The sequence below is a fragment of the Sinohyriopsis cumingii genome, chromosome 15, assembly GCF_028554795.1.
Source record: "Sinohyriopsis cumingii isolate HCF-2022 chromosome 15, ASM2855479v2, whole genome shotgun sequence".
Lineage (NCBI taxonomy): Eukaryota > Metazoa > Mollusca > Bivalvia > Unionida > Unionidae > Sinohyriopsis > Sinohyriopsis cumingii.
Window position 1 is genome coordinate 37,327,601 of NC_142975.1, and position 26,497 is coordinate 37,354,097.

The window sequence follows — 26,497 nt, forward strand, 5'->3', positions numbered from 1 at the left end:
GTAGTGTGTATTGTTGATTTTTTTGAAGAGAAATTATTTGGAAGTATTCGTTTTAGAATGGGCAAAGATATATTGATGTCATTGGTTCGGTAGCCAGACCGGATTCAATGCATCGTAGTTCTCTTAAATTAAGCAATATCGTTTTGAATAAATGAATTTTGGTCTTCCTTATGTTCTAAGTATCAATGAAAAGCTGACATCTATTAACGACATTTATGACATATTTCGAATCATATGCAATAAAACGACATTCACATATACAGCATATGTTTGGCAATAAGGCTGTACGAACTCCTCGTTTGATTGGTATGTAAGCGTAAACTGATAAAAGTCGTCGATAATGATAATGTCCCCTGCTGGATCTAATTTCAGAAGTTAAAGTTGATAATATTTGCTTTAAGATAATTTCTGTTAATTTTTCTTAGTCCGTTGAATACTGGGTCAACATTCAGCTATTCGACCACAAGAGTAGACTTGTATCAGGAAAACACAGATTGAACATGTGGCGGGACACGGAATCTATGTCAATAAAACACGAAACCGTTCCACTTGGTTGTACAGGTACAATTAAGTATTGGTTGATTGATAACATCCTTAAATAGGACATCTCTCTCTCTCTCTCTCTCTCTCTCTCTCTCTCTCTCACACACACACACACACACACACACGAGTCGTACCAAATTAGTCAAAGATTTTATAATAAAAGTGATAAATTCTAAGTTTAGTATCACAATGGTTGAGCCTGTGGAATATAATGGATGTACGTTATATTTTAAGTATTTTGAAAGACAAATATTATCCATCGTAACTTTATTGCCGTCAGAGGGAATGTATGGCGATAAGTCTGTGGCTATCTTAATCCCATGTTTACAAAAGCCTACAACAGGCCACAATTTATTTGATAAGGACAGTCAAAAAAGTGAAAAACCAAAAAAGATATATAATGAAGAAAGAAATCAATGTCATATAGTGATTCAAGCAAAATTAATATTTCAAAAGGAGACATACATATTACGGCGAGAAAATATAACCATTCCTACGACTGCGGCGTTAATAGTCTGGGAACCTTCAAATACGCTAGTGCGGAAAGGACCAATATACCCGATAATTTATTGCTGGGAAATCAGCATATAAACTTTAATTCCGAGGGTGAGTTTACTTTTTTCCACGGGAAAACATATGATGGCCTATTCTATCTCTCTCTCTCTCTCTCTGTGCAAAACATTTTTCAATCAAAACGTGGCATGTAATCAGTAATGCATATAGCTTTTAGAAGTGCGAAGTGGTTTGTTTAACATTGTGACACCAATTGAAGGAGCAAAATTATTTAACGTACAGCAAAACATTTCTTGCAAACAAAAATGATTTATTGTTGGCCTGTACAATTATCTAACTCGTCTGGGATATGCTTATCTGACATCTGTTGTCGTACGGGTTGAGTGTTTCCCATCGTGTCAACTTCAAGGTCATCTCTACCGTTCATACGTAGGATGTTTGCGGTTCCTGTTTACGAAACATTGATTAACCGAGAGCTGCGAAAGCATCGAGCTATTTTTTTTTTATATGTAACTTCTCGGTCAATCTCACTGTCAATCCTCAACTGTTGTTAATGCTACGTATATCCTTTCTTTTGGCGCTAAATAGCCTACCAGAGTTGATGCGCCGTAAAACAACAACAATCAGCCAATCAATCAATCACAGTTAATCCAATCATAGAAATAGTCCGACTTTGCGGAGAAAATTCCGGCTCAAAAGATGTATGTGTTGTCTGTAAATTACAAATATCCAAAATAAAAACAAACAAATACAAGGATAGGGAATTCATGTTCTGCAGTTTGAATTCGCAAGATAAACACTGATGCACACACAAACTAGATGGATCCATTTGAAGTTGGTTTGTGTGTGTGTGTGTGTGTGTGTGTTACAAAACACTGCAAGTAAACGCAAACATTTTCATGTACAATGCTACACGTTTGGTGGGATTGAGTACAAACAAGTGCTAAAATCGTGTTAAAATCGGGTATGTAAATGTAACACGTTTGGAGGAAAACAAACCACTTCAATAGTCATGAGAAATTGGTCATATAAAATATTACACGTTTGGGGAAGTAAAAACCGTTGCTTGAAACATCAGTAATTCCGTTAAGACCGTTAGGTCGTCTGCATAGAAAACATACATCAGGCCATAATCTGTTGATAATCTTCCATTTTCAGAATGTAATCCAGACAGTTCTTTTCCAACATTGGAGATGGAGATCATCTCTCCAGCAGATAAACCCATCGTTTTTCCTTCCGATGAACACATACAAGAGCTTATTCGCCAACAGAATCCTCTCAAAAAGTCGATGCATAAAGATCAGGTCTCTCTCTCTCTCTCTCTCTCTCTCTCTCTCGTGCGCGTCGTAAATAGCCACACTTCAGACTGTTTTGCATCAAACTCATTTTGGTGTACCCATTTTTGTTCCGCTAGACCGTTATTAACTTCCTGGGTACTGTTACGATTCTATGTCTTCGATAGAAGCGAAACCAACAAGTTTAGTTAAATCAACAAATAATTTATTACAGAGTAAAAATTTAAGAGAAACATCCAGTACCGTGAATTAGCTCCCAAATAATCTACAGGTTCTGTGAGAAGTCCAAATATCATAGAATGTTCCGAATAAATTACTTATCCCTTTAATGAAACTAGCTGGTTTGAAAATGGTTAAAAGATGTGACATTTCTTATTTTCAGGTGGACGTACAGTTGAAAATAGACGTAAATAAGGTTCTAAAACATGATATACTTGCCAAGATTAAGAAACCCGACAGAGACTATTTATGGAAAAACAGGTTGGTGAAGCTATGGCATGAATATGAACAGTTTTAATAACTGCTAAATGATCAATAATATAGAAGTATTTATCAAAAGGCCTATCATTTTGCGATCACATATGATTTAATTTGCTGTCTAGTTCCAACTCTTGTGACGTAAGTTAAAGTGTATGTCAACTTGGTCGTGTATGCACATATACTTGAATTAAATATTACTTGTTCTTCTGTAATGTAATACTAATACAGTTTAACTAACGTCAGCTCAATCCTGATGGTTGAATGCTCTGCATCTGAAATGGCAGCAAAAAAACTTCACGACGAAACTTACTGATCGCTATGGACTTTTACAGTGCTGACCAGGTACTACGCTGGGTCAAAAAAATGAATGTCGGGTTGATCATAACGAATAACAGGGTAGTACGAATTGTTTTCAAAATACGTGAGCCTTCATTGTGTCTTTGCAGCACGCGACATTCAATCCGGTTTCTACTGGATCATATCGTTAGGCTGACCTCGTCCCAAATGCCCAAGTTTTTTAACGTTGATTTTGCCGTATGTATTTCTCGAGGCGCAAATATAATGAACTTCCAAGGAATATGAAAGATTGAGAATCGAAATAAAGCGAATAATCGATTTAAAAGTATTCAGATTATGTAAAATTACACTCTATACTGAAATAGTCGAAACTGAACGCTTACCTACCTGACCTATTGGGCTTGTTTCTTTTACAAGAAAACAAAACGAGCAACTCTGAGACGTCATTAACTTCATATCTACTTGTGTGCACGTGTGTGATGGTGTGTGTGTGTGTGTGCTTAGAGACTTTACATTTACATTATATGCAATATTACAGCACCTGAAGAACGATGCCGCAGTAGCAGATGTACACTATTATTGACGATATTGGACGGTATACACTATTATTGACGATATTAGATGGTACACACTATTATTGACGATATTGGATGGTCCACACTATTATTGACGATATTGGATGGTACACACTATTATTGACGATATTGGATGGTCCACACTATTATTGACGATTTTGGATGGTCCACACAATTATTGACGATATTGGATGGTTCATACTATTATTGACGATATTGGATGGTCCACACAATTATTGCTTGCAAAATACTGAAATAGCAACATTGATAAGCTATGTACACGTTTAACTGATTTTTAACACTAGTATCAGAGAGTATTTTTAGAAATATTGATTAGGTCAATTAGTATTAGAGGAAATTATATTACCGGATGACCAGCATTTTGGGAAGGATATGACTAAATGCAGTACCTCCGAAACAGCAACTAAACTATATGTACCGGTATTGGTTACAAATAGTAAAAGTATCTTGTACACCGTGTTATATCAGTGTCACTATATATATATATATATATATATATATATATATATATATATATATATATATATATATATATATATATATATACACAAGCACACACAAGATGCATGTGTGTAGGTATGTCGGTAGGTTGCTAGGAATGCAGATATGAAAGTTGACCATGAATGACTTTTAATACATTTTAATTTGTTTCAGAGAAAAATGTATGACAAAGCCAAATTCGTTACCCATGCTCCTTGACGCACTCGATTGGTCCAAAAGAACAGATGTATTTGAGGTATTGTTGATATGAATTGACCCATTAGTTTTCTTGAGGACGCCCTATTTCTGTAAACATTGTGTCCTAAAAGTCAAACCTAAATCACTGCCACCATCCTTTCTCATACATAACGCTAGGGTAAGTCGATTTAACCGCGAGACAGACATTTCAGTTTATGCATGAGATAGATAAAGAAAGTTGAATACAGTGATTCAGTCAAATCTCTTTTGCTATCAGGGAACAGAAATGTAGTCTGAATGTAAAGATATGGCTCATCACTGCGTTTTCAAGAAAGATCATAGTTAGTTGACAGAAATGTATGTGAGAGTATATATATATATATATATATATATATATATATATATATATTTGTATGTGTTTTGCCTATGTTACTTTCGGTATATGTTCTATCAGATGTAGTACATAATGCAAGAAATATCTGTGTACATTTGAAGTTGACAGTCCACTGTGTGGTCTTCATTTGTGATCACTTTTAGCGTTAACCCTAACGTTGTATCGGCATTGCGTAAATCAGTGTATGAAAGAGACTGGATGACAATTAGATGTAACATGGTTACGAAAAGGACATTGATTGAATAATCAATTATACAGTCGGTTAGTTAATTTGCAAACTTGTTCTTTGACTTCAACTATATTTTTACAAAAAAGACAAAAACATATTCTGGAGTTTTTGTTGTTGTCTTGAACACATAGTTAATTTACTTATTTTTCATTTTCAACAAGCTTTATAAATTGATAAATATAGAGTCTGACAGCTGATAGGTCAACATACATTCAGGTAGCTGACTAGATGGTAAACTATATAGATACATTGACAGACTGATACACATAGCAGGTCAGGATAAATGAATACCCCATACAATATACTTTATTTTCATCCCAGCTGTACAAGCTATTGACAATGTGGCCTACGGAAGGCCTAACTATGGTAACTGCCCTGCAGCTTCTAGACGCCCGCTGTCCGGACCTGTGGGTGGAGCAGTTTGCAGTAGACTGCCTTAAAAGATGCGTCACAGACGAGGAACTTCTTCTACATCTCATGCAGATCACCCAGGTGGCACAATACTAACTACTAAATTATATAGCACGTGTTGTCAGATAGTTTCTAAATTCAGCTTCCCGTCGATGGCTGACTAACCTTTAGCAGTTTATAAGTAATTACGTAACAATGTCAATAATTGTTAAGTTTATCTGAATTGTGAAGCAGCCTTGTTCATAGATGGTCAGATACCAGTCAAATCTTATTATATCGAATGTACTAAACATAAATTGTTATAAAAAGAACCTAACTTGGTTCCTAAGGAAGTGGTTAAATTATTAAAATACAGTCTTTGTTTTTATACAAAATTAAATATAATTAGTAGACGCGTGACTTTTAAGTCCTTTATCAAAGACTGGTTGTGAAATCTTTCAAAATGTGTAAGGTTTAGAGATGCATACAAACATGTTTCCCGTTCATGCTATCGTGCTCAAATGTTACAGCAATTTGCGATAAAAGATATTTTCTGATGAAAAAAAGTACATGTATTGTGAAGCACCATATATTCTACTGGGATCTGAAATGGTACACGTTCGTTCCAGACAGTTGATGGTTCTTACGTGAAGAAAGTATGCTATATACAGGACACTCTCAGTCTCGTCCTAAAAGACATTTCGCACCATTAAACGGATAATAGAAATTAAACCTTCTAAAAGCTTAGCTTCTCTTTGCTGTCTCTTTTAAGTATAGTAAAGTTCTTTTACGGATTCTCTCGGGACACCATGTATTTTAGCTGGTTGACATTAATATGAAAATGACAGGTAATTTATTTTAAGTCGACCGATTGTGCTAAATTGAGATCAGTTTCGAGCTTTTTCGATTGACACTCGTGAGATTCATTGGTTTTTTTTATCGTTCACATATTTTTTTATTTAGATATGGATGGATGGATGGACAGGTAGAAACGTAGGGTTAAAAGTTTACTGCTATATATATTTGTGACATAATGTAACTATGTTTATCCATTATCCTGTTTACAGGCCCTGAAGTTCCGGAGTTACATTGATGGTCCTTTGACAAGATATTTGCTCAGAAAGTGTCTGCTGAATAGAAGACTTGGGAAACAGTTCTTCTGGCACTTAAGGTAAGTCATCAAAGCCATATACATGTATCATGACTGCGAAATAGGGTACTTTTCTGAAAATACTGGTATTTTGTGTACTCGTACCTCAGCACAGGGAACATTGTAGAATAAATCATTTTCAATAAGGTAGGGATAAGCCGTTCAGACTCAGTTCCAAGTATCGAAGAATACTCTTAATTTATGCGCACTTTACTGAAGATAATTCATATATTTTAAGTTTTAATTAGGAAAAACATATATTCCTAAATTGCTTTAATCAGACAGACATGAGGACTTGGGAGCTATTTGGAAAAGAGATAAATTCGATGGCTATGTCTACATCCCTAGCGCTATCCTCCCCAGCCACCCTAAACAACTGAAAATTACTTTTGTTTATTTTGCATCAGAAAACTAGCAAGTACAAATTTAGCCAGGAATAATATCTCTTTATAATCATTTTTTATTTCTAAGCGTGTAACATTTTTTCTTGTTTCTCATTTGCTCAGGTCAGAACTGTGCTCAGAGACGATTCGGTTGAGATTTGCCCCCATACTTGAGGTCTTTTGTGGCAACTGTGGACCATTTCTGTCAGATCTCCTGAAAGAGGTGGGGGTTTTCAATGTTTCCTGTCGTCTGGCCAAGGAGATCAAATCAAAAGACCAACAGGTTTATGTATTATTTGATATAACAGATTAGAAGTTATGTTCGCTTTTAGTTTACCTTTGCGTTTCTGTCTCTGTAATCGACAGTTGCTGAAATGATTGTCCTAACGTATTTGCTTACAGGCTGTAAAACATGACACACCTTACATGATAAATTATCCAATTCGTTCTCCACTATTTATTAATTTGTTCTGACATAACTGGCTGTGTTTGAAAACTACAACACAAGTTCAAATCCATTGCTGGACGGTCTGTGCATACACGTTAATAATTCGCATAGGAATTAAGCAATCCTACTAAAAGGTGATCACATCAGAGAGGGATTATACATAAATTGTGAGTTCTTGGAAAAATCGGATGAAGCGGAGAGGGAAGAGAGGCTTTCTAACTGTTGTCTAGGTAGAAATTGTTGAGTTACATGATACAATTCAGTATATGCATGCCGTCCGCTGTCTCAAATGTATTCTGGAGAAGAATGTTCGGCGTTGATTTTTGCATATTCTCTGTTTTCCGTCAAGGCCTGTAACGTCAGAAAATTATAAAAGTGGCAAAGAACAATATGTACCTTTGTGAGAAACCTTTGCACTCTTTGCTTTAGATTGACAGTCTTGCCAGGTAGCGAATTGGAGAGTACCACAAAATAATTGACTTTAGAAATTAAAGTTAATACTTTGACACAACCCTTATGCATCATTCGTTGGAATTTTCGTAGAAAATTCTAATATAAATAAGCAAAATTTAACAACACATTAAGCTGTAGGTAAAGTCTAGTCTTGCTTGCAAAAGTGAGATAAAGCTGATCAGTTTCAGCGATAAACGGTTACCATATAATAAATTAATTTAAATATTAGAATAAGCTAGTTCATTATGTTTTAAAGCTTCGCATATCTGTTTAGATGAAACTGGATGTGAACAATTTGAAGGAGCAGTTGGAAAACGAGGGTGACGCAGATGTGCTACGTAACACACCCTCAATCATCGGTCAACCACAGAAACTTGGTCAGATTTGGTGAGAAATTTATTATTCTGTGCTCTAAATAGAATATGGCATTTTACATGGAAATACGGTCGGAAATTTTTTGTCTCGTGCTGTCGAAAAGTTTAAAATTTAATTTCTGTTTCTTGAATGTTGTCTCAATTTGAGAGAGAGAGAGAGAGAGAGGGAGAGAGAGAGAGAGAGAGAGAGAGAGAGAAGACATACAAATTACAGTAGATGCATACGTATACAACTTTAGAATATAACAAGAATATTTCAGGTTGAGTTTCTTGAAAATTATTCAATTTCCGTTACATTGTTATTACAAATTTTGTTCTTTTCGTTTTGTGCTGTCAATCTTTCTCAGTGAACATCAAACAGAGCTTTCTTGTAACATCATAAATTCGTCGATTTTGTAACAGAATTCATGGAAATTCGTTATTTGGAAGCCCGTCATCACCAGTGTTTTGTGTTCAACCAGAAAGTCATATACGCATGTACGATTACATCATGAAACAATGTTAAAGCGCAAATTCTGCTAGTTAGATAAATATTTTCCCCGTCTGATTGAACCTTAATCTTGACCAGACCTGACCTTAACTGACCAACGGTCATTTTACGGATCATCACATAAGAGACTTATTAAGTCAGCTAAAATTTTGTACTTAAAGATGTAGTGTAGCATTGTCGTTTATGAAAATATATAATTACGGATTTAAAAGAAATATCAGAGAGAGAGAGAGAGAGAGAGAGAGAGAGAGATATATCAGCAGACATATTTTCACGGGGTAATTCTTTTTGAAAGATGTAGAACTGTGGGGTTATGACTAGACTACATACAGTACAGCATTTGTTGTAAATTGAACTCTGTGAAGATTATCACGCCATTTATACACTCATCTGCACAGAAGAGAGATTAAACATATTTGCCATACATGGCGACGAATACAATAAACTACTGTCACGGAGAAACAATGTCCCTCATAAATATGAATGCATGTTTTTCACAGCAAGTAAATTGGTTGTCTCTATGTGGGTGAAAATAGAATTTTATGCTGACAAATTTATTTTAATTTCATATGCGTTGAATAACTCGATCAAGAAAAAATAAATCCAAGACACGTGTCAAAACTTAATTCTTTTCTTAATCTTCTCCTATGTCGTAATAATAATAATAATAATAATAATAATAATAATCCATTTCAGCCCAGATAAATGTGGAATATTTACATCGAAGACCCGGCCATTGAGGCTGACTTGGAATAATTCATCCCCTTTTGCCACAGTTCTCAAGGCAGAGCATTTCTCCTACATTTTCAAGGAAGGAGATGGTGAGAACGAAGTTCCATTGTTTAAACCGCTCATTCATTTATACCATATTTGAGTTCACACATTCTAGCAAACACAATCGATATTTTCAGTTTTGTTTGGCATACAGAACAGTACATGTAAGATTGGTTTGCCTCATGTGACTCCAGATTTTGTCGTTGAATGCGAGGCATTTACAAGATATTACCACCACATAAACACTTTTACATGGTAAGATTTCGAATCACCCTATATTTAACATAGGTGAGATGTAACGAGTAGATGTTGCCTTCTTATTGACGCGTTTGTTTGTGGATTTTCTGTTGCCGCTGATTATATTGACCGCAGCAAAGCTGTTTGTTTTGAGGAGATTTTTGGTTGTGGCTGTGGCAATAAATAACGTTGCTGCTATCAAAGCTGCTGACACACGGCCTTCTAGTGTAGATGAAAACATTCAAAAGTATCCCGATATCACGTGAGGCTACTGTTGTTATCTATGAGGCGCAGAACACACACACATGTTGATTTTGCTGCAGGTTTAACCCAGAGCGATAATACAAAAAGGTATGCAAACTTTCTAACGAGCAGGCTGTTAGCGGACAACCCCATTTTTTAAAATAACAAAAATGACACATTGATCGCGGAAGGGAAATAGTTTGGAAAAGGAAATAAGCCACTCCATTTAATACTGCGGGACGCAGCTTGCCTTTAGCAAATGATAGGCACCTATGGCGTTGTAGCTGAATCAATTACCTTTTCAATACGCACCGCCGCACTTTCTGCTTGAATGTGTACACATAGCTCCTCTGTTGACCCCGTAGCGTATACTATGCACCATACTTCTCTGTGGAGCATTAGAGCAAACAAAATTGTCATCCTGTTGTTTCTGTTGTTCCGATTAACATAAATTGACGTGAAACTTCCAGGTATATTTTTTTGAGATTTTGGTGAGCTTCAGATGGCGGCCGTGTTTTCCTTTTTTTGTTTCTTTACTGCTTGTGAAATTTTCGTAATCATCGGGTTTGAACTTGAATTCGTCTTCCGATATTTCTAGTCTTTAAGCTCTATTGATATTTGGTCTGCTTATAGCCTCAAGTTTTGAATTTGAAGCGATACGAATAGTATTGTTTTTTAAAAACAATATATGTTTTGTAGCTAATGCATATTGATAAATTTGATTATTAACTTACCCATACACCCATACCAGAGATTGCGCCTGAAGATAGCAGTGTAACTGCGACTAAAATGCCCCGGCCGATCAAAGGGTATATTCGGAGCACTTTTAAACCCCATTATTAACAAAATGTCGGTGACGATCGACGGTATCCCAAAGCAGGTCAATGCCCAGGGACAGGCGCGCTATCATCAGTAGAAATAGACTTTATAAATAATTGCAAAGGGATCTATTATGGACACAGAACTGCTGACGATCGATTTTGGTACATTCCGCTAAAACCGTTTTGGCTTTGTCACGATATCGTCTGAAGACCACGCACTCCACGAGATGCAAAGACGCGTCGAAAACGCGAGCGAAGCCGTAATGCTGTAAATAGAATAAGCAGCCCAGTCGGTAGGCGTGTCTAACATATGCTCGGCTCAACCTACAAAATGACCAGATTTTGTCGACATTTGGAATATTCTGCGCCAGAGTTTGTGTGATATAAGTCGATGATTATCCAGTTTTTTTTGGGGGTTGTCATAGTCGAAATGCCACTACATATTCACATGAACAGGGGCACGTCGTAGTCTGTCACAAGCACAAGCTAATTAGGTCTTCTTCAGACTTGTGTCCCAGGCCATACATGGCGAACTGTAATAGTTAGCTGGGTCATGGCTGTAGTGTTCGAACAAGGTGGTGCAGAATGCTGAATAAACATGTTCTCTAGCAGAAGTATCCCAGTCTTTAGGTCGAAGTCGTGATAGTCTCTGCTGGTTTTCCAGCCAAAATCTTTCCAGAAGCTCTGGGCATACGTATAATCTTTTCGGTTGTTCCTGCGAGGCTGAGTTGGCTGTACAAGGTTTCTATCGCTGGATACATTTTGTTTCGAATCACTTCGGCTGTTCATGTATTCTTGTGGGTAGATGCCCTGCGAAGCAAATGATTAATCGTGTACTCTTCGTGTACAGCACTGTGGGGCGATGTGACTCCTTAGGCATGTTGGCAGCCAACTTTTGCGGTTGCCCTTCATAAACTGGAGACTGTCAATAAACTATAACTATCCTAGTCAGAACGTCATATTGTGTTTATGTTTTATGATATGGCGCTGATATTCTCCAATGAGAATGTTCCGATAACCCCCATGATATGGTGGCCATCGTAGCCGCGCAGATTATGAAACACAACTTGCACAATTATTTTTTTCTGGATAGATGTGCAGCTTGAACTTGCATGCTTGATGGGTGGCTCTTTTTCAATTTCTTATTATATGGCAGTGGTCTCGCGCGCTGTCGTGGTCAAGCATCTGGCTGCAGTCTTTATTGTGGGCTTTCGATAGATCGGCCTGACTAAAGACGTGGAGGCACATGTAGCAGACATGTTTTTTATTTGTTTGTTTATTTAGCTTGAATACTATACGGCTTAGGTCTTTAATCCAGACATATCAGCTCTTTTCTGTTGTTTAGCTTCATCTTAGGCGCATGCTGAGTCAGTATACAGTAGCAGCAATATGTATACTGTGTGTGGCAGTATTACTCGCTAATACACAGCGGGTGGAGGCCATATTTCCAGCCAAGTACAATAGTTTAATTTCGTTACTAGAACTTCGCAGTATCACTAATCTTGACCGGAAAGTCAATACCGGTCAAGTCAAGCTCACTCAGGTTGTTGACGGTACTTGCCGGGCTGGTCAATGATTCTACTGCTCAGAATTATGTCTGCTAAAAACTAAATTGGTTTTCAACTGAATTAAAACGTTTGAATGTAACAGGACAATGTGGTAAAACAAAGATGCATGAAGACTGTCGTATGCTACTTATTCGAAGAGGCATTTAAAATAACACTTTTAGCGAGATCTCCAGACTAAAAAAATCAACACGAATACACAAATCTTTGGTTTTGATAAAACGTATATTCATGCATATTTATCAAACCAAATTTTTATAAACGGTGTCAAAAATGTATTTTATTACCAAATTTCTTCATGAAAAATCACATCTTCAACAACTCATGGAGAACGAGTTGATAAATCCTGATGACACAATAAATATGAAACAAAGGTTACCAATAGCTAATTGCCCGAAACGCAAAGTTGTTGGTTAAACATAAAATACTTAAGCTTAAATAGAATCCTATCGACATTTTAAAGACGATCCTCTCCACCGAGTATTCTGCATTTTATAAAGATAAGAATTTACACTCCACGATTGATCGCAACAAGTGAGAGGTCCCTGTGTTGAAAATGAAAAATGAAAAAGAGCTTTTTAGTATGTATAATACCTACTACTGTTGATTTACCATTTTACTGAGATATCCTATACTATAATCTATAGTCGCTGCTGTATTGTGCGGTTTCGGCTGAAATGATTTGGAAAAGTACAAGGCCAGCCTTGCTGTAAGAGGAGACACTCAACGCAGTTTATTTATTTAACCAGTTTCGGAAATGAACTATGAGCGACATTATAAAAGACACAAAATTTCCTCTGCCCCGATAGAGTTACTTTTACTTGTTAATTGTATCATTATTATATAATTCTCTCGTTTCCGTTGTGTTTTTGAGATTCTTCAGGTTAAGATTACTGTATTCCTAAATTGTGTGTGTGTGATTTTTGAAAAATTGATTTAGCATTTGTATAACTAATGACCGATCCTCCAATTTAGCTGGATTGTTTCTCTTTGTCATAAAATTTTCATTAAATATCTTACTTCTAGACATCCGTCAAGACATGCTTTGTATCCAATTGCTGCAAGTTATAGACAAGATCTGGAAGTACGAAGGCATAGATTGTTGGTATGTAAAAAATATTGTAGTGTGTTCTTCTTATCCATTGCGTCAAGCATCATCAAAAGGTGTGAGCGTATTCTAAAAATTGGAATAATTGTATGTCTTTAGCTGTCTATATTCATGTACTATTTTAATAGTAGTTAAGTCATGGATAACGACACATAATGGAACATCAATCCTTTTTCGTGCAATGTGTAATTTATTATGCAATCATTGCAAACTGATAGCTTGTCTTAGCAATATACATACATTGCTTGACACGCTGGTCATCGATGCACTGGTAATCGTCATTGGTAATTGAGGCATTGGTAATCGTCATTGGTAATCAAGGCATTGGGAATCGTCATTGGTTGTTGTTGTAGCGTTTAACGCCATTTTTCAGCACATGATAGGGCTATACATGGCGGCCAGTATTAATCGTGGAGGAAGAACCCGGGAAAATCCCGGAAAGAACCACCTACCCACGAGAAGCTACTGGCAAGCTTTCTCACATACCCACATTAGCCGAATCCGAGACTGGAACCCACGCAGACAGAGGTGAGATGGCAGTGATCCGTAACGGAGAGCGCTTTAGACCACTCGGCCACTCGGGGCCTCGAATCGTCATTGGTAATCGAGGCATTGGTAACGTCACTGGTAATCGATGTATTGGTAACGTCACCGGTAATCGATGTATTGGTAATCATCACTGGTAATAGCTTAATAAGCAGCTATTGCCCTTTATCGTATCAAACATTTTATATCTTAAAAATAAACACTGTAACTCTGTATGTGGACCGATGAATATAGTGAGATGGTATTAATAATACATGCATTGCAAAATACACTTTATGATCGTTTTTAACTGGTGATGTCAAAATGTGCATCACTGACATGAACTCAGTTTCTGTTAAGTTGTTGCATATGCAGAAAATTGAATGAATTTTAAATCTTCAGGAGAATCACATGCTTCCTTTGCTATGATGATGTACAGGGCCGGCAAGGGGGGGACAACCAGGGATATGTCCCGGGCCCGTAAGGGGGCCGAACAACACTTTTTAATTTTATAAAAGAAGAATTTCGTTTGAACTAGAACTAGGAGAGGCCAGGGTGTTTCTTACCCCAGGGTCCGTGATCGCTCTCTACGACCCTGATGATGTATGCGGTTCAAAAAAGAACTTGTGGATCGTCAAGCAGATTTGACTGATCCTTAGAGTTTCTGACGCTTTGTGGATCGTCAAGCAAATTTGACTGTTTAAAAGCGTTTCTGGCCCTTTGTGGATCGTCAAGCAGATTTGACTGTTCATTAGAATTTCTGGCCTTTTGTGGATCGTCGAGAAAACTTTACTGTTCATTAGAGGTTCTGGCCCTTTTTAGATCGTCAAGCAAAGTTGACTGTTTCTAGCCCTTTGTGGATCGTCAAGCAGATTTGACTGTTCATTAGAGTTTCTTGCCCTTTGCTGATCGTCAAGCAAATTTGACTGTTCATTAGAGTTTCTGGCCCTATGTGGATCGTCGAGAAAACTTTACTGTTCATTAGAATTTCTGGCCCTTTGTAGATCGTCAAGCAAATTAGACTATTTAATAGTTTCTTGCCCTTTGTTGATCGTCAAGCAAAATTGACTTTTCATTAGAATTTTTGGCCGTTTGTGAATTGTCAAGCAAATTTGACTGTTCATTAGAGTTTCTGGCCCTTTGTGAATTGTCATGCAGATTTGACTGTTCATTAGAGGTTCTGGCCCTTTGTAGATCGTCAAGCAAATTTGACTGTTCATTAGAGTTTCTGGCCCTTTGTGAATTGTCAAGCAGATTTGACTGTTCATTAGAGTTTCTGGCCCTTTGTGAATTGTCAAGCAGATTTGGCTGTTCATTAGAGCTTCTGCCCGTCTTTTATAACACTTTTATCATGGAAAATGAACTGTCAGTACGACGATGACCCGTTTCCCTAATTTAATTTTGGTCCTGTTGACCATAGAGAAGTAGCAATATTATCATAAGGTAAAATATTCTATATTTATTTTAAGATCAAATGTACACAGAAGCACCGTTTTGAGCTACCGAGGTTTGTTTTCTTAAATTCTTTTTTTTCTCTTTTCTTTCCTGTATGGGGGGCTTCCCTTCTTTTTTTTCTGATGTATGTAATTCTACAAATCAATATAATAACATCTGCACTATTTTATCCTGAACATAAATTTACATTTCAGTGAGTGCATGTAGCAATCATTGCGAATTCTTGGCTATGGCTTTGCCATAGTTTTCAAATAATCCCTATAAATACATGATTATTTGTCGTTTGATTGGGAGACGTGATAGCAGTGCATAGCGTACCGGATGTACAATCTTTGATTGGAAGATTGGAATCACTCTCAGGCCATCCAAGAAAGTATCCTTAGTAATAAGATCATGATGCATGTTTGGCACCATAAATGATTAAATTTGGTAGATTTATAAAATATGTGTCATTTGTCAAACACTAAAATACTTCAAAGATATGAGAGAGAACACAGATGACATTACAAAAGTATATTGGGAATCATAAGACTGGACAAATGAAACCGAAATAAAGAAAAAATGCAAGAATTACGTAACCGAATGGAACAGCAAAACGAATAAAAATGGCATGCAAAATTAAAAATGTGTAATTGTTTATTATTTATCAGAGGTCTGAGCATTTGTGGCGACTAAGTGATGGACTTCAGATTTGAAAGAAAAATAACAAGCAGCTTATCCTCATTTAAAGCTCTATATGATAAACGCTTTCCACAAATATTTAAGGAGATAATAATTTAAGACACATAAACAGCAATTCGTATAGAAGCCATTCAACATTTTTAGCAAAATCACTTTAAAAGTTGACAACGATTGTTTAAGGAGCTGATACAGAGCACCACTTTGATACGAAGTTCTGGCAAAATCAAATAAATTGATTACTTTGGACGGCAACATCGTGGATTTCTTAAATCGATATACGGGCTACACGTTTACTTTCTGGCACAAAAACAGTTGTCGGATTCCTCAATACCGTTATCGGACGAACGTGCCATGAATCAAATAAACAACAAAATGGATTTAGAAAAACTTAACATAATCTGTAATAATTTTAAGGAACCGCCTTATTACGACTGGAGATACATAAATCGTTAACTAAATATTTTAATGATAAAGTATAAAACTGTACATAAGGGTTTAGAACACCTTCGTCAGCAATGTGGTAAGTGTTTTCAAACGGCAGTACGATTAAGATGTTGGAACAGGAGGCTAGTGGAGAATAATTCCTGCTGAAGCCACAACCCAATTGACCAGAAGCGATGGAAACATAGAATGGACTTACATTTGTTTATTACATCCTAACAGTTTGACAGAAAGTGTAATAGAGTAAATATCAGGTCTTACATGAGATTATTTTGGGTGCTTACGAATAAAATAGAGCATCTACTACGCAGTATGTTTCTACTGTTGAAGAATTTGCAGAGAGGTTTAAAAAATAAAATGTGGGTGAACAAAGCTTTGACTCCGATGAAAGAATTGAATATAATTTCAAAAATATATGTAGAGTAGACAAAAGGATGTTATTGGTGGTGATGGTATATATTTTTACCTAGTGACAAATGTACAACGATTCAAATATATATCTCATTATTGGATACAATATCAATTTTTATAATCAGACACATTTAGTGACAAAGTTGTACATTATGTAATTCCAGCATCTGATAAACAGTCTGTAACAGTTCAAAACAAGATAGCGAACTAAACGAAGAGAAAGTTGGTAAAACGTATTTAGACAAGAATGATATAAATGCCGCAGATATTGTAATCACAACGACACGGTCTGTAAATGAAATATTTTATGATTTAGAATGACATAGATCAATAAAACAATTAATAAAATCCATATAGCAGGAGCTGATTTAATTTTACCTTTGAAATAGATTACTAGTTTCGTACATTTTTAAAATATCTTTGTTTTTAAACATAACACTTTCATTTTGCAACTGGAATCAACAAGCAAATCATTGCTGAAATAGATGATTTCAAATAATGTAGTGTTGAAATTATAGAACGAGTTAAGTTGAACAATGTCCATTTTTTGCGAGACTTGGCGAAAAAAACTGGACTTTATTTAACAAGTTTCATAAATTTAATATTAAATCACTACCTATTTGAGATTCTGCTATCACCTACTTTTTAATGTATTGGAAACTGGAAATAATTTAGAGAGTACGAAGTAGAAATAATTTAGTTCATTCTGACTTAGATACTGCACCTTTCATTTGTTACGCATTAAAGTCCCTGACGCTAACCAGATAAGTTAGTAATAAGCTGTTCTATAACAGGAAACATTGACAATTATATCAGTAACATTTAAAAGTAGATTTTGTTTACAAATAATAATTTCGAGAGCATCTATTCATTCATATCAATATAACATTTGACATAGATCATCCTTTATCAACACTGGATTTCCGACACAATCTCATGTACAGTACGACGTTACTCGTGTTTGGTTGGACGAGCTAAGTAGTATACAACGATTAGAATGTTTACAATGTTTCAGCCTAAAATGTCTCAATCCCACTACTAAGTATTCGGTTGTTGGATACATGTGTAGGGATGAACACTGGATGCGGAAATTTCGTATTTAATGTATTTGTGTCCGGATATTTGCATTAGTTTATCTGGATTACTACAGTGGCCATAGAAATATATTTTTTTTTTTAAATTTAGAGTAGGTATTGCATCACATAATAAGAAAGTTAGTTCGATAGAGGTATCTTACTTCTAAAAAGTGCTGTAGTTGTAACGGTTCTGTCAGTTGAAATATACGCACATGTCCACATTCTTCAATAAACAGAATTTATTTACTTCTGTTAGTCCACCTTGACACATGTTTGGAGTCCATGTTACAGCCCTCTGTCCACTGACCAATACCCTTAATTTTATTTGTAATGTATCCTTGTGTGCCATATTCCGACAGAGTTGACCTTTTCTCCAAAATCCCCTTGTGAAATACATTTGAAAAATGGTCGCCAAAATGTTGATAGTAAAAGAAACGTTCCAGTCATGGTAAGGAAAATTCCCACGGCAGCCGGTCAACAAAGAGAATACTAAACAAGAATTTAATGGGCTTCTTTGGACCAATCAGATTCATATAAAGTGATATGTTAGCATGTTGGCATATCAAAAACCTTAAACTGCACACACTATATGTAAAGTGTACAATCGATGTGATAAATAAGTAACAGGTCCTGATCATCTAATAAATAAACAACGTATAATGTTGATGTTTACAGTCAATGATAATGTTGCTTTCTATTTGTTTCTTATGTTAACCTGCACAAACATTTGGCACAATGTTTCACTCCTTGTTTAAATTTGTCAACGAATAAACTGCATATTCCCCCCCCCCTTTCACGTACAACACGTGCCTAACGTCACAGGTCTCTCTATGTTAGCAAAGACTATATTCTCTAAGAAGTGGAACGTCTCCAATGTTAATTATGTCGCGATACTAATCTATTATAGTCTGTTTTAGTTACTTGCTGGTAAAATGGTTCAGTTGTGTTACTTGATTAAAGAAATGTAAATTAACTGTTTGTGTACAACATAGGTTCTAATGGATTTTGAAATTCTTTCAACTGTTTAATGTGCTGGTATCCTATGTACCTATTTTGCGACTCGAACAATGCTCATCTATCTTTTCCATCTGGTCGCTTACATCTGCGACTCCGCCAGAATAATGTTTACGATTTTAAACGTTAAGATTTGTCAAAGGGATGGATATTTCTCTAGGCACTTCATGTAACAAATATATAACATTTCCTGCACGTCTCAATTTGAATCATATTTTGTATCATCTAATTTTATAATATTTGAAACAGATATTTCGGAATCAATATATATTTGTTCTTACACGGTTTGCTGTCTTTGTTTACTCCATGATTTGGGATGTATTTAGAAGTTTCAAATCCTATAAATATTTTAATTATTATCTGCAAACCCCTGTCACTCTACACTATACAAATGGATTAAAAACAACGTGGACAAACCTAGAATTCACCTTTGATATTATACGTTTTAACATCCCATTACAGTATTATTTTCTCCACTGAGATAGCTGTTTGCTTTCATCAAGTGGATGCTCTTCAAGCACCTTTGGTATTGTTTGATTTAGCATCCCATGAGGCATACATACCTTTGAATTACTTATCGAAAATACTTAGTGTTCCCACTTATTTTTCTATATGCATTTAATTTACATAAGAATAAGATGCTGCAATTGTTATTTAAATCCTTCACCCCCACACACCATTTAAATATTTAAGTCGTCCCTTATGCTATTTCTTTCTGTCTGAACAAACTTATTAAAATAAACGGCAAGATACTAAACCTGTTTTGTTTGACAATATGTATAACATTCATTTGTAAGCCGTTTCTAATCTGCTTGTAAATTCCCAAGCAGAAACATTTATTTTTGGTGCTTTGATGAAAATTGTATTGTTTAGATAGTTTTCAATTGGTATTATTAAACAGTACAAGATATCAAAATAAGCATGCCCTTCGAAATCGTTTGTTTGAATTTATCCTGAGGTGGTTTTGCATTTTGAAGTGAAACTCTTTCATATGTCCCATTTATTTTAGCAAGACAATATTTTCATCGGGTTTGCAAATGTTTAAACAATTATTACATCGTTTCCATTTACAAGACTTTTTCTATATACATGTAACATTTTTGATTTAGTTTCCAAAAATTGTCGCAGCCTTGAACGCGCCGTATTGTCTGTTTGATAGAGATCATTCCTTCTCGTAAATATATCATTAGCACGCTCTCCCTGTAAATATTGCACTTGCACTAAAATTGCTCTTCTGATAGAGAAATTCTTCAAATTAGAAATAAAAGTTGTGTAAGAATTAATTGATATTTTAGACCAACCGTATGATTGAAAGAATGGTGCTTACATATGCTATATCTAGCATTCTGCTTATCCATCTCTTTTATTTGTCTGCTGTTTATTCGTAATCGTTTCATTACATTGTTTCCATTTGTTTTGGCTGAGCTTAGTTTACAATAATCTTAGTAGTAAAACCATGTTTTGAGATTTTATTCACTGTTGTATATTATATTTGTTAAAAATTATACCATATTAATTAGGTGTGTTTGTGTGTAGAAGGTAAGTTATTAAATGCAAATTGCCATATCCCAAAATTACAGCCTCATCCCCATTTTGTGTCAGTGTAATTACTTCCTTTGCCTATGCTGACCAATTTTTAAACATAAACATTAAACAATTAGTATTTGTTCCAGTTTGACTCCATACGGATGCATGTCCATGGGCAGAGAAGTTGGAATGATCGAAATGGTCCAGAATTCCAGAACAATTGCAAATATTCAGTCTGAACGAGGCAGATACCTGCGGTTTCAAACTGGACTGAACCGTTGGCTTCATGAGAACAATCGTGACTGGTGAGTAGGATAGCAATAATAAAAAAAACCCTGCACCAACAGAGGAGTTTCGTAATCGTAAATAAGCAAAGTATTACTGGTTATCGTACTATCCCGTTAATGAAAAGCATCATTAAGGTGTATACCTCATGTTTAAGTAACACAAAAATGTATGTGAATAGATCAGATTTGCTGCAATTTGTATTTGCAGTTATGAAAAAGCAGTAAAGAGATTCACACACAGCTGTGCTGGATATGCAGTAGCGACATTCGTGTTGGGAATTAGTGACAGACACTCTGACAACATCATGGTAAAAAACACTGGAGAGGTATGTTTTAAAAATATTTGTCACATTTAAATTGCTATAAACAAGACATTAAGTTATGGAACATTTTAATCAAGGTTTTAATTTATATTTCATCACATATATTGTTTCTCTATATTAACATTATACAAGTTATACTGTTTCATGAATTCTCCTTATTTGAAAGGCGACTTATAGGGTCCAACAGGCTGTAAAAATTGTTTCTGTAGATTTTGTTATAAATTTTAAATTTGTGTTGTTGTGTAATGTATTTCATACCAACTGGGAATATTACTTATAAACTGTGCCAGTTAATGAATGAATGAATTATGTATATATATGTATGTATGTATGTATGTATGTATGTATGTATGTCTGCCTGCATGTATGTATGTATGTATGTATGCTTGCATGCTTGCATATGTATGTACGTATGGGTTTAACTACGTACATGTAACACAAAAGAAGTAAATCAAACAAGTTTTGTAAAATTAAAAATAGTTTTTTCTTTCTTTTTAAAACACAAAATAACAGAATTAAAAATAATTTACTGTATGGTGAATGAACCCCTATTTCCTAAATGTTTTGTCAATTTCAATAGTTCCGATATAATCAGAATACGTTCCGAAGGTATTCCAAATGGTAACTGTAATGTACTGATGTGTCAAGTTTAATGAAGAAATCACTGTTTTAAATCCAAATGTCGTTAAGTGAATACACAGTTATTCCAAAATAATCCATTTAGTTTCTGAATACTATTTTATAAATATCCAAATGTTATATGAATAAACTCATACTAATCCAGTATAGCTTCTAATTAGGTATTCAAATGTCTATTAAAATGATGGTTCTCAACACGGTAATTCCAACAATTGCAAATAAGTTAATCTCCTCAACTTCTTTAAATACCAGTCAAACCTTAAGAAAGGTAATTTTCGCATCTATTTTCTTTTCTATAGAAGTATAGTGCGTACTTATCAGACAGCTTATACCAAGCTTTAATCATTGATTTAATATCTCACACTGTCAACAAATCAGTCGAGTCAAAGTGGTTAATCAAAAAGTCTGTCAAGAGGCATTTACTGAAACACCCGTGACCTCCATTTGCGTCACGCATGGCTTAATTGGACCTCATGATATTCTTCCAATTCTTCAGTACCTTGGCCTTGGAAGTTTATGAATAAAATAGACATATAGTACATATTATATATGACTCATCGTAAGACTACAAAATATATTCATAGGTTCTTACAATTAATATGTCATTAACGTAATGACTCTTACAGAAAATAGTATGTATGTATGTATGTATGTATGTATGTATGTATGTATGTATGTATGTATCATTATAAGAGTTGTAACATATTTTATTTCAGTTAATATTATTGGATGTGGAAAGTATGAATCTGATCATGCAGTGTAATATAAGAACTTCTTTTATATATTACTATATCAGGCAACTAGTCTTATTCTACTTTTCAAATTCTCTCTTCCATAGCTTTTTCACATCGATTTTGGACATTTTCTGGGAAACAGAAAATCTAAGTTTGGAATAAAAAGAGAACGTGTCCCCTTTGTCATGGTTAAGGATTTCATCCAAGTCATCACGAAAGGAGTAGACAAACCGCATGAAAGCTATTACTATCGAGAGTATGCTGTTTACTTTTTCCACTGTAAAAATAGCATTGTCACAGTACAATGCATAAATCATTCATCAATGTTTGGCACTATTGTTCTGAATAAGTGTTTGTACTCATAAATTTAAATCCAGCTTTCTCTACACATTTGCTGTAGCGTTTGACTACGATTGCGAATAATATCTTTAGTGAATATCGATTCTTTACAACAATATCTCATAGTTTTCTCATTATGAATGAAAGTAAATTTTACATTTTAAAAATATAAAGTTCGAGCACCATGCAGTGTTTTTTGGTATATTTATATTTCAGTTTCTACAGATTGTTTAATGGTATTTATAGATTAAAATTAAAATGGCGAATCAGTCAGGTAATTGTAAGACGCATCAAATTTCGTGTAAAACATTTAAAAGGAGACCAACTACCACTGACAGACCTTCTAAAGACGGAAATACCATCACGTTTATCGATAATATATCGTATCGTAGGATGTGTATCGTGAATTCTATTGATACATGGCAAAGGCTTATCGTTTCAATATTACTGCTCATGTTATAACATGCTGATGGAAAACTGTGTCTAAACCTAGGGTTAGGGCTGATATACTCAATATAGGAGAGATTAAAGGACAAGGTAAAGTTAGAGCATGAAATGTAACACCCACCTTTTGTAGATTTAGATAAATCTAGGGTTCAGATTTCTAGATGCAAGTACGAATCCCGTAATTGCGCGTCCTAAACAGTTTACCCGAAAACTGTTACTATTATTTTGATACTATATCAAAATATTTTGATATTATTTTGAAATTGCTATGCTTAGAGCAACCATTGTTATGAAATATGCTTTAAAATCATGCATTTTACGTGTGTGTATACCTCTTAAAATAGTATGATGCAGAACAAAAGTGCAAATCATCTACTAAACTGTTTATTCAGTTTTGTTGCCTATTCCTGAAAAATATTCAGTGATGATGTATCTTATGCGTTCTTAAAAATTGAAGCACGCACCTTCGCTTTTGGTATTTGCGACTGTTTGTGTGAATTAAGCTTTGCCTTCAAGTCGATGTCTGTGTATCTGATCATGATGTGCATGGAACGTATTACGAGGACTTGGATTATGTTGGTTTTGTAATCATTCTACAAATTTCACGTGCTCCTTCAGTAAAATTGAAGTCGAGCTACGGGTTCTTATTATTTAAATTAAAATGAAACAAGATCTTGAACTATTGAAAAGTTTATTCGGCTTTATATTGAAGAGGATGAGTCACACTTACAGAAGAACAGAACTACTTCATATATCACTAGAATTAACAACTATAAACGCTCCTAAACAAAATTAATTACAATACCATGCACTTATCTTAATTCCTTTCCCGCGATAATTTATGTATAGGGCACCTTTATAAGACGCCAGTCTTCTAGCTTAGCTTCAGTGCCAATCAAGCGAATAAGTATCGCTCAGTTGATTAAACCAGTGTTCATTTGCCCTGTCATCCGTTCTGAACACCGTGTGAATTTTCTATAAAATACTATCTTGGACATAGTTCGATGGAATAACACGCCGTAAAATGTGGGAAATGCCCGTTAAGTGGTGGAGAACTCAGATGTTCAAGTGCTCCAGGCAAACTAGAACCATCTCAAACGCCATATGATACCTTTATAAATTTTTTTGCGCAAGTGTAGTCCCAAAATGTACAAATTACCAACTTGGGAATGTTTAGGCCAGAAATAAGCGGAAGATTCGCCCGTAAACAATCAATCGTGGTGTGTGTTGGTCACATGTCGTGATGGGGTATACAAAATACATTATACGGAATGGAGTCTACTCTAGTAATTATGAACCATTTTTTTTTGCGAACTTTGGCGGAAATTGTCATAATCTACACCGATTGTCCTGTAAGATTAAGTTATTGGCTGCTTAATATTATTCATAAAAGACAGGTGAGCGCTAGTGTCGGTAACCGAGAAAATTACAGAGCGGAATTATAAGTGTTTCCCTTTCATAGGTCACGTACTTTTCTTCATACACGAAGTTCGTAACTTTCAATACATGCAAGCGTTTTTTATGAGGTTGTCGTACCTACAAATGTAGGCCAAACACTGTGCTCAGTATTATTAATTTACCATTGCACTTAAAGTGTCCCAACACTGTGCTCAGTATTATTAATTTACCATTGCACTTAAAGTGTCCCAATACTGTGCTCAGTATTATTAATTTACCATTGCACTTAAAGTGTCCCAACACTGTGCTCAGTATTATTAATTTACCATTGCACTTAAAGTGTCCCAACGCTGAACTCAGTATTATTAATTTACCATTGCACTTAAAGTGTCCCAACACTAGGCTCAGTATTATTAATTACCATTGCCTTTCAAGAATTTCAGAATGAAAATGCATAATTTCTTGGGCGTACTCAATACTTCCTACAGCAAATTAGATGATTTTATTTTCACCTGCAGCTCACATATATAGGTCAGAGGTGCTTCATGTGTCGAGCTGAATTGTTTGGAACATGCATTCCTTTCTTATACAAACTATTAGATGTTGTTTATGCTAATATATGTTTTTAAATCATTAGTACATTTTGGAGAGCTTCATTTACTTTCGAAGGCCGATTGATCAAGTTGCAAATATGGTTATTTAATTTCCCACAAAAATAACGTCAGCAGCATCAAGCAACAACAACATGAAATTTACCAATACCAGCAACAACGATGTCATTGATAACGATGATTATAATTATGACGACTGTTGCAATAATAATAATAATAATAATAATAATAATAATAATAATAACAATAATAATAATAATAATAACAACAATTTATTGTAGGTTTGTATTACTCTGCATCAAAGCATATCTGTCACTGTGGAAGAACGCTGATCTGCTGATAACTCCGCTTTACCTGATGAGAAACAGCGGGCTTCCAGAGCTCTTCAAGTCAGAGGATATTCAATTCGTCCGTCATGCTTTGGCAGTGGACAAGGATGAAACCAAGGCTGCTGCATATTTCTTGGACAACTTTAACAAAGCTTACAATGACAGCTGGACTACTGAAATTGACTGGATTGTGCATGCTATTAATCAGTTCAAACTTTCAAAATAGCAGATAGCCGAACTGAATAGAGTTTAAATTCAGACATGAGCAATGTCTTTTTGTGGTCAGAAAGTCTGATATTAATTTTTTTCTATACTTGTATGTTGCTCCAAATCGTCCAGTGCTAAAGTATTACGTGCAGTGCACAGTGAGAGTCGCTGAGAGTATATATAGAAACTGTTATATAGAAGGAAAATAATAGACAATACCGGACCAATGAATGAATGATACATAATTGAAAGAAGAAGTGATGATAGCAATGAGTTACAAATTCTGTAATAGTAGAAGAGCATTGAAAGAAATAATTTTTCCAGCTTTGTCACCCACCCCTCATGGTGTGATTGTTCCAGATTTTTTCCGTCTTGGGCTAAAATGGATACTTATGAAAGTATGAATGTATTATTTGTATTATAAGGTATTGCATGTATTAGGACAGAACTTTAAGTAAAAGTGCTACGATTGAAATTTATTTTAAATTGTATCAGAAGTAATTTTTCATTAATTTATATTGAAAATAATTTTCCACTAAAATATATGGAGATACAATATTTTTCTTTATATATATATATATATATATATATA

The 26,497-nt window shown here is 35.1% G+C and overlaps 1 protein-coding gene across 1 annotated transcript in view; it reads left to right on the top strand.

Moving 5' to 3' along the window:
- Positions 1–26,497, top strand: part of LOC149781623 (phosphatidylinositol 4,5-bisphosphate 3-kinase catalytic subunit alpha isoform-like) — a 48,187-nt gene extending 21,690 nt beyond the window's left edge. The window contains exons 9-22 of the mRNA XM_089935671.1: positions 426–561; positions 2,215–2,360; positions 2,734–2,831; positions 4,379–4,460; positions 5,347–5,517; positions 6,483–6,586; positions 7,072–7,231; positions 8,124–8,236; positions 9,410–9,534; positions 13,380–13,458; positions 20,738–20,896; positions 21,087–21,204; positions 22,679–22,830; positions 25,651–26,497. Of these exons, the coding sequence (XP_089791797.1) occupies positions 426–561; positions 2,215–2,360; positions 2,734–2,831; positions 4,379–4,460; positions 5,347–5,517; positions 6,483–6,586; positions 7,072–7,231; positions 8,124–8,236; positions 9,410–9,534; positions 13,380–13,458; positions 20,738–20,896; positions 21,087–21,204; positions 22,679–22,830; positions 25,651–25,924 (1,917 nt within the window). The 3' untranslated portion in view covers positions 25,925–26,497. The remainder of the gene's footprint in view (positions 1–425; positions 562–2,214; positions 2,361–2,733; positions 2,832–4,378; positions 4,461–5,346; positions 5,518–6,482; positions 6,587–7,071; positions 7,232–8,123; positions 8,237–9,409; positions 9,535–13,379; positions 13,459–20,737; positions 20,897–21,086; positions 21,205–22,678; positions 22,831–25,650) is intronic.